At 38.2% G+C, this 11,549-nt stretch overlaps 2 protein-coding genes across 2 annotated transcripts; one reads left to right on the top strand and one right to left on the bottom strand.

The window, feature by feature from the left end:
• Window positions 1–1,300: 1,300 nt before the first annotated feature.
• On the bottom strand, window positions 1,301–5,708 carry LOC121877595 (transmembrane emp24 domain-containing protein 7-like). The gene is made up of 4 exons (XM_042383392.1): window positions 5,375–5,708; window positions 3,404–3,532; window positions 3,129–3,245; window positions 1,301–3,021 (listed from the first exon to the last, which is right to left on the bottom strand). Exons 1-4 carry the CDS (start codon window positions 5,522–5,524, stop codon window positions 2,791–2,793), a joined length of 627 nt encoding a protein of 208 aa, XP_042239326.1. The 5' UTR covers window positions 5,525–5,708; the 3' UTR covers window positions 1,301–2,790.
• Window positions 5,709–7,653: 1,945 nt separating this feature from the next.
• On the top strand, window positions 7,654–10,447 carry LOC121877594 (hyphally regulated cell wall protein 1-like). The gene is made up of 5 exons (XM_042383391.1): window positions 7,654–7,880; window positions 8,115–8,207; window positions 8,768–9,583; window positions 9,916–10,106; window positions 10,250–10,447. The coding sequence occupies exons 2-5, from the start codon at window positions 8,115–8,117 to the stop codon at window positions 10,359–10,361; spliced, it is 1,212 nt and encodes a 403-aa protein (XP_042239325.1). The 5' UTR covers window positions 7,654–7,880; the 3' UTR covers window positions 10,362–10,447.
• Window positions 10,448–11,549: the final 1,102 nt, after the last annotated feature.

Genomic DNA, 11,549 nt, shown 5'->3' with positions numbered 1-11,549 from the left:
AGATTATGGTAGATCCTCACCAACCGCTGATTTCTCATCCGTGATTTCTGGGTATCCGTAAATTTTACCAACCATTTCGCCAACTGCGGCATTGAATTTCGGTATCAACGGATTCGTGTGGTGCCTTTATCTCTCCGTTGTCTAATGTATTCCTCTATAAATGTGAGGAATGAGTAAAAATAATAAATAAAAAAGATAAAATAGTAAGGACCATGCTCCCCCCTCCCAAGATTGTGGGCTAACTTCCTCCCTTTTTTTTTTGCTTTCTGTATGAATGATTGTGTGGACATGTAACAGAAAAAAAAAAATATTTACCTAAAACTATGAGTTGAATAAGAACAATAATGCAGCTCACAGCTTGGCCAAGATCCCCAACACTTATTAAAGTAAGATATGGTGGGTCGACAAGCCATAGTAAACAGGAACAGAAGTGATAAGAGTAAAGTGGGAGACCTGGGGTAAACAGACATTAAACAAAAGTAAATCCAGGAACATAGGGAATTAAGAGGCTGTGGGGGAAAAATAATTTAACAAGGACAAAGAAGCTGTGGGAAAATTTTGCAAGGGTATAATTGAGGCAGGAGAGTCTTTGTGGAGATATGGGAAAGGGCAAGTGCAGGGTGGAATGTAGATAAGAGAGAGATTGAAAAAAAAGTAAATCTGTAGGATAGGAGAAAATGTGACTATACCGGAGAATAAAAGAAGAAAATGGTGCAAGATTCTTGGGAAGGAAAGACTAAGGAATGAGTTAGAAGGTTAAGCGGTGATTTGTATTAATTGCACGGGGATAAGAGACAAAATAAGGAAATATTAACAAACGGAAGAGAGTGAGTTAGTAGTTGGAAGGAAAATTTTGAAGAGTATTGATGGAAAAAAAAAAGGACAAGTTTTCATGGAGAGGTTGACTAGAAATACAGAATGAAATATTTAATGTGTCAAACCCAAAGCAGATAACTTGCTCTAATATAATGGTGTGTGTGTTTTTGTATATAGTGGTTTATTTTAAATGTAGATTTGTTTATAAATGTTTAACATAAATTTCACATTCGTACTTTGAGTTAGGAGCGTTCTTTCATATATACTGTACATGGTTATAGTTAAAATGTGTTAACAATATTTGGTGCACCACTACTTGTTGAATTCATTGTTTGTTTTTTTTTGTTACCCAAAGATTTTTTCTGCACTTTGTAATTCTCTCAGGTTCAAAGACCCCAAAAATACCTGACCAATAGGCTACCTTTACTCTTATGATAATTTGACAAAAATTATGTACTTCAGGAACCATTACTAATTATTATACTTTTTAAACTCATATTTTATTAAGATAGTACATACAAAAACAATAATTTATCACCACACTACATCACACAATGTCAAAATGCTTTGACAAGATTTCTCATTTTATACCGTACAAGTACAATAATGAAATAGAAAAGAATTCCATCAACTTAAAAAACTAGCAATGAGTATGTTAATAATGCGCACATACACCATGAAAATTTGAATAAGATTACACACCTTGTGATGGAATTTACTGAAGAATCAGTTTAATAAAGTTACCTTGCTGTTAATTGTACCATAGTCAGGGTTAATAGGCTGCCAAGTCTTGTGTGAGCCACATATCAGTACCCCCTAGACTCAAAATTATCGCTTAAATATATCTTCCATTCAAATATAACACGTTTCTGTATTTACAGATCTCTCACACAACCAAAACTATTTTACCTCTTAATAATCAAAGTAATTACCTTAAGAGATAGCCTGTACAATCTTTACATTCAATATAATTTTTTCCTGAAGTAGAGCAAAAAAAAAAACTTCCTTCATTCAAAATTTTAATGTTCAAATAGCTTACCCAAAGTAAAGAAGCTAACTCTTAAAATAAGATAACCACTCACGACTTTTAACAAATACATATACATCGAGGTCTTATATGTAATACAGTATTGTCTTACAGTGACAGTTGATGCAACTGACCCTTACTCGTTGACCTCAATCAATACTCTGCTATGTCTCCACACAACACAAAAACCCAGCTAGATTGCTGGCTTCTGAATAACTTTACAATGTCTATATCTATTTTAATACATATAAATTTGAACAGCAAAAACTATCCTGGGACAAGAATTATCCCATACATGTGCAACTTCAGTGTCAGATCCAGCAACTCCTTACTATCAACGGATTCGGGCAAAACAAATTTTAAATCCATATCCTAAAAAATACAGCTCAGGTTAGTTCTTTTCCTTAATTCTTCTCAAATTAATGCATTACTGGATGCATGTATTAGGGAATCGAAGGTTTGATGAAAGGCCTAAAAGATGTCAGTTTGTGATATTACATATGAATGATAAAGCAATGTGTGATAAATATTGGTAAGTACTTATAGAAGTCTTCTTGTCAGGATTTTAATACGAATTAACAGATGCTCATATAAATGGAATATTGGTGTATGTTAAAAGCATTTACTTCTAGTTTGAGAAATGAAAAGATCTAAAGTGAAATTGGATGTTTTGAATGTGGGAGATGCAAATCCTTAATCATCAGTAATTAAAACTTATGAAATTTCTTAACTTTAACTTTGTTGTTACTGATGTAAGATAAAACCACACTACTGAAGTTGAAACAGGTTATAAATTTTTATGAAACTAGATTGTATTTTAACTGCAGCATAATAGTAAGTGATTAAGGAAAAATGGTGTTGTAAAATGATTTTTCTGAAGCTGGCATCTCTGTTCTTCTTTAGAAGCAAATAAATTATCTAACTGTTTAACATAACTGACTTGAAGTTTAGTAAGCAGCTTGATTAGTCTTCTTGTCAGCAAAGAAGTTCTTGAGAACCATCACCTGACCCACAGTGATTACCAGAATCCCCAGGGTCTCCCCAACAGCCCAGAAGAGCACTCGCTCATTGAGATCCTCTCCTCTCTTGCGGCTCTGAGCTTCACGTAAACGGTGATGGGTCTGGTAGTCTATAACGGAGTTTAGATCCTCATGAATCTTTTGTGAGGATGACTCCATCTGTAAATGGATTTAAATTTTATAATATAACTTATAGATGTGGTTGATAAGGCATTCTTAATACAGCATGAGAATTAAGTAAATATACATAAATATGACAAACTCACCTGAGTCATTGCAGTAAAGTGTTCTCCCACTCCAGGTAACTGAGGCTCATCGCCTACTTGAAAATCTACGTAGATGAGCTTATGACTAAAAGTTGAAAACTCATTACTGAAGCACACCTGTAAAAAGAATTTCAAAACATCAACATACCTAACACTAAATAACAAATAACCTATTGGAACTAAATCTGCAGGCTTTAACTAAAGTTAAAAGTTTAATTCATAAATACTGGCCTCTAGTTTTGTAACATGCAGGTGGACAGACAATAACTACATACCTGGTAGGTGCCAGTGATCTCTGGAGTAAACTGGAACTGGCCATACTGCTGTTTAATCTCTCTGTAAAGGATCTGCCGAGCTGGTCCTTCTAGAACAACGTCTACATCATAGTGCCCTCCAGTTACTACCTGTTATAAGATTTAGGCATAAGTCATCTTCCAACGTGTCATCCAAAATAATTGCGAGATGTTCATGACAACATATTGGTACGTATAAAATATTCTGTACAGATAGAGTAAGGAAGATTTCCAATTCTCATGACTCTTGGTTGAAGAGTGACCTTCAAGACTTTCAGCAGTATTTTTTATTTGTAATGTTCTCACCATAAGTAGTATATAAATACCTGTAACATGGAACTATGAAAGAATTAAATTACAAAACAGATGGAATAACTAAACTTGTGTGATTCAGATGTCTAATTGAAATTAAATATGAAAAATATTAATTTTGTCCAATTTATTTATTTTTTTCTCTAACAATTAGACAGGTGCTCCCTCCAATACAGCCACAGACTCCCTCTCCACTACTCTGAAGTCAGTAAAGTGGGGTTTTTTTTTTCTAAGATGATAAAAGAAAATAGCTCCATTAGTTTAGATTAGGTTTAGTATGTTTGGTCAGGTCTGGTAGCCATAGTCAGTTCCTCCGAGTTTTCTGAACGGTTCTTTCGTAGACAATTTTTTTTTAGGTAATAAAAACCAATGTTTCAGGTTAGGAATGATTTGGTTAGGGTGGTTAATTTTTTTCAATATTTAATCAAAAGATGTAGCAATACTGTATTGAGTAAAACATACCACCGTTATCACCTTTGTAACAATGGAGATTGTACAGTTGGCTCCACTCCTGACTTTACCACTTAGCATGTCAATCCTCTCCCCCCTTAGGTCTGAACCCCAAACACTGAACTCTAAAAATGGAAGCATTCACCCAGTGAGGGAGAGGGTAGGGAAGTGTTGGGGTAGTCGTCTTTTAGTGGAGGGTAAATGGGGGTGAGGAGGGAATGTACAGTACAGTATCTCATTTGGGAGGATTACAATGCAGAATAATGCTTTGACAATAGCGACAGGTTTCCTCAGGTGAGTGCAATCGTCTAGCACTTGCCAGATGAAAATATTGATAAATCATATACTGAATGATGTAGAAGTAACTGGTAACATTGCAGGTAAACAGTAAATGAGGAGTCACAGTATATCTATGTAGATTTGTGTTCAAAACAAAAAAGATAAAAAACTACACCTTGGCTAATCAATGGACAAATCTAATGATATCTCTTATGAAGTCTGAGAAAATGCATTTGTCACGTCTTGCTCTAAGTTTGGTTAGGTAGTTTCTTGAGAATAATTGAAATCTTGGCCATTGTGAAAAAAAAGAAGAGATCTGTGTAATTAATCTCTGCCAAAAGACTATGTTAAGTAAATGCAGATCCTTATTATTTTGTGTGATTTTCTGGAGGTAAAAAATATTTATCTTCTATAGAAAAATTCATTCATGTTAGTGGCTAATTTACAATACTGTACTGTAGGACGGGAAGCTAAATAGTTGCATAGTATATATTATTGTATGATAAGAGCCAAAAATTGAAAATACTGTATTCTATTGCATTTTTGGGCAGAAATTTATAGTTTGGGGAGTTACTTCAATTCGAAGGTTACGAAAATTCTTACAACTTTGGTGGTTCAACAGTTCACTGAGTAAATTTGATCTGCCTCCACTAAGCATGGAATGGCACTGGCACAGAATAGATCTTCCTCCAGCTGTTAAGTAATCAATTATAAAAAGAACCTATTTTAATAAGGATTCCCGTCCACGTCCTCTACTAAATCTTTACCATACTGTACTGTATTACCTGAAACCTTCCCACTTGTACTGTATTACCTGAAACCTTCCCTATGGCACCCCTGTATACCCCAGACCATAAACTCGCATAAGGAACCCCAGTATCTGTGCCTACCAAAATTTACAGAAAAGCTCACCTGAAACTCTAATGTCGATTCTGTACCCTTTTCTATATCCTCGAAAAAACATTCTTTGGCGTTGTCTGGGAGTTCAAATGTTAACTCCACCCCGGCGGTCATAGCCATCCAGCTCACCAACACCACCACAAATAACCACATCCTCTCCATCTTGTCTGTCTCACTCTCACTACCACCGACCTTGTTCACTCCTAGGGTATCACCTGCTCATAATTACTTCCCTAAGGTTCAGGTAAAATGGCCTAATAATACGGGATACTGATCTTCTGTAACTTTGACAGTCACACAGCGTCTTCTGCTAAAATACGTGGCCGGAAACAAAATACATAACGCGTTTGATAAGTAAAATATATTCAGTGTCTGACTTGTCTCTGGGAATTGGACCAATCACAGCGCTGTATTCTGGAAATTAGTGTTGAGAGGAAGAGTGTCTGAATATTGTGTGGCGGTGTGAACAAGGCCATGACCCACTGCTGGTGCTGCCATCTATTGCCAACTTCCGCTTTTTTGTCCGATTCCTCTTATGTATAATAAAGTTAAAATAATTAGATCTGTCTTTAGTTATTGTATAGAGAGCATGAATATTTAAACTATTAAAAAGTAAATACAAAAAATCTTAAAATCAACAAATTTATAAAATTATGTACCATAGAATAGTATATATAACACCGCCTCAGAAGCAACACCCGAACACAAGGTTGTCTCAGGAGTTTAGATGACGTAGAATTTCCTAAGGCAAACAAATACTGTACTGAATTACATCAACAGCTGACGTTTGTTAAACCTAATAAATTATTATTTATTCAGTAAAAGCCGTCATGTAAGTTTATAGTTGACTTGTCATGTATATAGATTATACAGGTATACAGTTCCGGATATGTAAACACAACCAAAGTATGGTGTACAATACATAGCCCTTGCTGGTACTGTATAGAATTTCCAATTTATTTTGTCTTCTTCGCCACTGGCCGACCTTTTAACCACTTGGGTTGTCGGTCTCGCCGCTATTGTTGCGAAGTACTAGGCAATGGACAGGTACTGGTTACATACTGTAGCCGACAATCTGACCCTATACCAGCAGTGTTGGTCTAGTCTGGTCTTAATAAGACCATACTTGGTGTCGTTACAAAATTCTCTGATAATTTATTGAAAAATGTTTGTCGGTCCAGAAAGTCTTCTGGACGGCTTCTTTAACCTAAGCACCTAGACAGGACAGTGCACGTACAGTATACTGCACAACAATAGTAAACGTGGCCAAGGATAGCCGACAGTTATCAGTTGCTCATTTCTAGTGAGTTGGATCCTTATCCGTCATATGAAGACCCATATAGCTTATAATATATGGAGCAAGGCTCAATTTTTTAAATAAGTATGTATGACACTTCATGAGCATATTTTATTTGCCTTCATTGACCGCCTTGTGAGGAACTTTCACCATCTAGCAAAAAAAAATTGATCAATAGCCATGCAAGTGTTTTATCTTGGGTGAAAACAATGATAATTTTTACTTATTATCATGTTGTGATAGTAGAATCGGTGCTAGTATAGCGCTCAGTCGAAAAAAATATTTTTAGTATAACCTAACCTAACCATCTAGTAGCACCGTAGAATGTCTCATAAATAAAAATATGACCTCTCAAGTATGTAGCATATTATTGACTATGACTCTTTTGGACAGAAGGGGGGTAGGGGTATGGTGCAGCTAAGGAAACGCCCCTGGGTGCTTGGAATTTCACGTTTGACCCGCTTTTCGACTTTAGTTTTTATTCGCGTACAGTACTATGGTGCTTCCTGAATGTCTATCACCCTCGTTTTTAGTGTTTCCTCGTTCCTTAACCATCCACCTGTGAATGCTAATTTATTTTTATTAATCTTTTGCTCTCCTTTTTCTAAGTTAGTCTTACCAAACCCCGGTCAGCTATGTCCCACACTTGATTCATTACCACAGTTCAGTATATGTCCATAATTTTAAACAGTTTAAGTTGGTCTTATTTAATTGAAAGTTATACACGTCAACTCATTCAAATCGATTCAGCCTGTGGATCCTGTGAAAATCAGGGATCGCAGAGAGCTATTTCACCTGATGATTAAACACCCCAGTGCTAATATAGCCTAATCTAATTCTCCCTAGGTAGGGTTATGATATTAAATCATAAATAAGCAAGGTTGTCTAATCCTCACGTGATCCCGGCTTTTAGAGGGGATTGTCATTACAGTATAAGAGTATTACTGCGCTTCAACAACTAAGATATGTAAATGTGTAACTGTTTAGTAATTACACAAGTCCAAGAACAATAAAAAATTATATGAGATTTACCTCTCTATATTTAGAGGGTAAATCATCCCTGGTGTAAGAGTGCAACCAGGGAGCAAGTGGTGGGCGTGTTAACTACCCTATACTGGTCGTTGGCCGGACTCACCGAGGCTATGAGGAGGGTGGGTTGTGTGTGGTCAACCAGTCCTCTTTGCCTCCACTCACCGCACACACCTCACTCTATATACCAAGGTAAGGTTTATATAAACAAGAAACCAGGTACTACAAATAAATAGGTTCTGTAGGTGCTGATCCAATAGTGATTTGTGTAAAGTCCTGAAAGATATTTTTTTCAATCGCTTTTGTACTGAACACTTTCTATCGGATTGTTGTAATGGTTGTCTGAAAACTTTTATAGTATCTGCATCTAATCCAGCGGTTATGCTAAAGATTAACAATTGCAGAAACATTATTAATGGTTTTCAGATGGAGTATTTGTTCTTGGCTGCCGTGGTGATGGTGGTAGCAGTTACGTCATCAGATGGTGGCTCTATCTCCAACCAGGGACGACGTGTTGGGGTTGGTAATAAACTCCAAAGTGTACGAAACCTATGTCATTCCTCGTGGGGGTTGGATTTATGTTGGTTTTTCTTCTCGCTCTTTTCTGGGGTCGGTTGAATTCATGTTAAGACTCCTCTTGCTTAGAATGGGGATGCGATTAAAGTTAATCTACGTAATTTGTCAACTGACTGGGACATGTACAGGTGAAATGCATCTCTTTGTAACAAGAGAATGTACGGCTTAATGATTATGGTGAAGTTCTCAAAAAGTCATATCGGCGTTAAATAAAATTTCTAAAACCTTGGCCTTCAAATTCCCGCGAACCGGTAAACTAGACCTGGATCAGTCTTTGTATTTCAGTGCTGGGAGTCTATAAGAAAACAGATTATCAACACTGGTTCTGGAGTAACAATGTTGTTGGGTATTAATCTAGTATTATAAAATAGGGTTTACAGGTTTCTTGGCTTCTTCCTAAACATGTTAGGTTTTAGAATAACGCATTTTTTTTAATTGGAGTCAAGATAGTTTAGAGAGCGAGTTCTTTAAGATTCTCACACGTAAAATCTGTTTTATAACAGGGGAGCAGCCGTGGACCCATCATATTGGGACAATCTGGTTCTCCATTCCAGGGAGGCAATGGAGGATTCCAGGGCAACAATGGTGGCAGGGATGTCTTCGTAGTGGGTCAAGACGGCAGTGGAGGATTCCAGGGAGACCGCAGTGGGTTTCAGACCGGCAGTGGAGGATTCCAGGGAGACCGCAGTGGGTTTCAGACCGGCAGTGGAGGATTCCAGGGAGACCGCAGTGGGTTTCAGACTGGCAGCGGAGGATTCCAGGGCAACAGTGGTGGTAGGAAGCTCTTCGTAGTGGGTCAAGACGGCAGCGGTGTATTCCAGGGAGACCGCAGTGGGTTTCAGACCGGCAGTGGAGGATTCCAGGGAGACCGCAGTGGGTTTCAGACCGGCAGTGGAGGATTCCAGGGAGACCGCAGTGGGTTTCAGACCGGCAGTGGAGGATTCCAGAGTAGACTCGGCAGCGGTGATATTGTAGTAGACCGAGACGGTGGCTTCCAGACCGGCAGCAGTGGCTTTCTGGGTATCTTGGGCGGCAGTGGAGCTTTGGTAGTGGGCCCAGACGATAGCCAGACTGGTAGTGGTGGGTTCCAGGGCGGTAACTTTGTGGGAAGTGACCGTCAACCTGTGACTGTTAGTCAGGCAGGACAGGTGGGCGGCAAGGTGTTTGTGGGCCAGCAGCAGCAGCAGGGTCGAGAGGTGACTGTGACGCAAACCAGAACCGTTGACAGATTCGTCACCACCACTGACCTAGCCTTCAACAGAGTCTCTGTCACCATTACCGAGTTCCATCTACCAACTGTGACACTGACAACACGGCAGGCGAGTTTTTTATTGTGCAAGTAAAGTTATAACCATAAGTTATGCCCGGAACTTTTAGTTAACCAAAGAGAAAGGATGTATCTGCATACATTTCAAAGATTGTAAATTTTGATTAACACTGTTGTTTACAGAAAGTTTAGGGTTAACTTGGTAGGAATTGGGTAATTTTTTAAAAGTTCTTAGCAGGATTCATAAATGTTGACCAGTACTTTGGGATCTTTTTATTAACTTTACTTTGAACCGTATGCTAAAAATCTGTAGACAATTTTGTGAAGCGGATGGAGTGTTACTTAATTTAAAGTGCCTTACCTGTAATTTGTCTGTTTTTGCAGGTATTGTTAACGCCAGTGGACGCATTAGTAAAGGTCACAACGGTCCTGTTCGCCAGCACCTCCACACTGACGGTCACCAACGTTAACACGGACTTCCGCTTCGTGACGCAGACCTCCACCGAGATAGTCCCAGTCATTCACACTGCTTACGACATCGTGCACTCCACCTTCACCTCTAACATCGTACAGAGGTAAGTTGCATCTGCTGGTGTATATATTGGTTATTTTAAACTTATCTGTTTTTGTCAAGCTGCCAGTTTAGTTTATTGCTCTACAAATTACCCGTGGTAATTATGCAATGACTGTTTTGGCAATGACTCCTAATGTGTTGCAGGGAATTCGTGACTGCGACGTTTGTGAGGACCAACATCGCAACTGCTACCAGCACTTTGGTTGATAGACGCTTCGTAACTAATGTGCAGTTCGTCCCTGCCACCTACTACTAGCAGTTAAATGTGTTCAACACCGTTCCATGTGTTAAATATTGCCATGCCCTGTAGTTCAAAGAATGTAAAATAAATAATTTGGATAACTTGACTTGTCTCACCCACTAGAAAAGAACAAATATTTCCAGTGGACATGTAGTGTTCTTAACGTTGAATGAACTTTGATTATAACCGGAAGGCTACTAAAGTGACTCGAATGAAACTCCTTGATTATTTTAATATATATATATATATATATATATATATATATATATATAATATATATATATATATATATTGGGGGAGTTGCACTGATGAGCTAACATTAACTAGCCATCACGCAGCTCAACATATTGGAACACTAGACCGTAATACAAGTCTTCTCTAGTTGTAAGACCACTGTATTGTATGACCAGAAGTAATTAATTGCAGGTGACAAAAGTAGAAGTTTTTGGTTATGTGGTGTAGACAAAACCATATCTAATAAGAGTCAAACATTGTAGACGCTGTAGCCAATAAATTATATTATTGATACTCTGATAATTAATTGCCAAATTTAATAGAAATTGCCTATATTGGTTTTTCCCACTATAAATAAATTGCTCTAAAATGGACAACGCCAGTACACGCTCGTTGATAAAATCTTTCGTGTAGAACCGCTTCACTTAACATGGTGGTAAAATAATTAGCGAGCAGTAAGTCGCCTTGGTGTATAAATTGTTATTTTTATCGGCTAATCTTGACTAGTGTTGTGCCCAACAATCTGAGATGTAGTTTTACCGCTATGCAAAGTCGTAACTTAAAATGCGGGTAGGAGTATCAGACTTGAAGATGGCAGTTACGCATTTTCTGAACAGGATATAGCTGAGGCAGTGAACAGCTTCTTTTCCTCAGTGTTCACGAAAGAGGATGCGATTAACATTCCTGCATTTGAGGACGGACGGTTCGACACCGCACTGTCCCACATTGTCTTCACAGAAAAGGGTATTAGAAATACTGTTGAAGGACTGATAAAGGTCCGTAAAGCCCCGTCCACACGATTGAACAGTGCCCGGCGGACTTTGCCCGTTTACCGGGCAAAGCCTGTGTGTCGTCGTACACACGGTGCTGGTTGGCAGCAGTCACACTCTGCCGCTGGTAGGTGGTCGGCAGTAGCTGCTGCGGTACGATCACCGTGGTGTGTTGCAGGACAGTTAAATCGAAACCTAT

The sequence above is a fragment of the Homarus americanus genome, unplaced genomic scaffold, assembly GCF_018991925.1.
Source record: "Homarus americanus isolate GMGI-L3 unplaced genomic scaffold, GMGI_Hamer_2.0 scaffold54332, whole genome shotgun sequence".
NCBI classification, from domain to species: domain Eukaryota; kingdom Metazoa; phylum Arthropoda; class Malacostraca; order Decapoda; family Nephropidae; genus Homarus; species Homarus americanus.
Note: the sequence above shows the minus strand (reverse complement) of the source record. Positions and strands in the feature narration are given on the sequence as shown.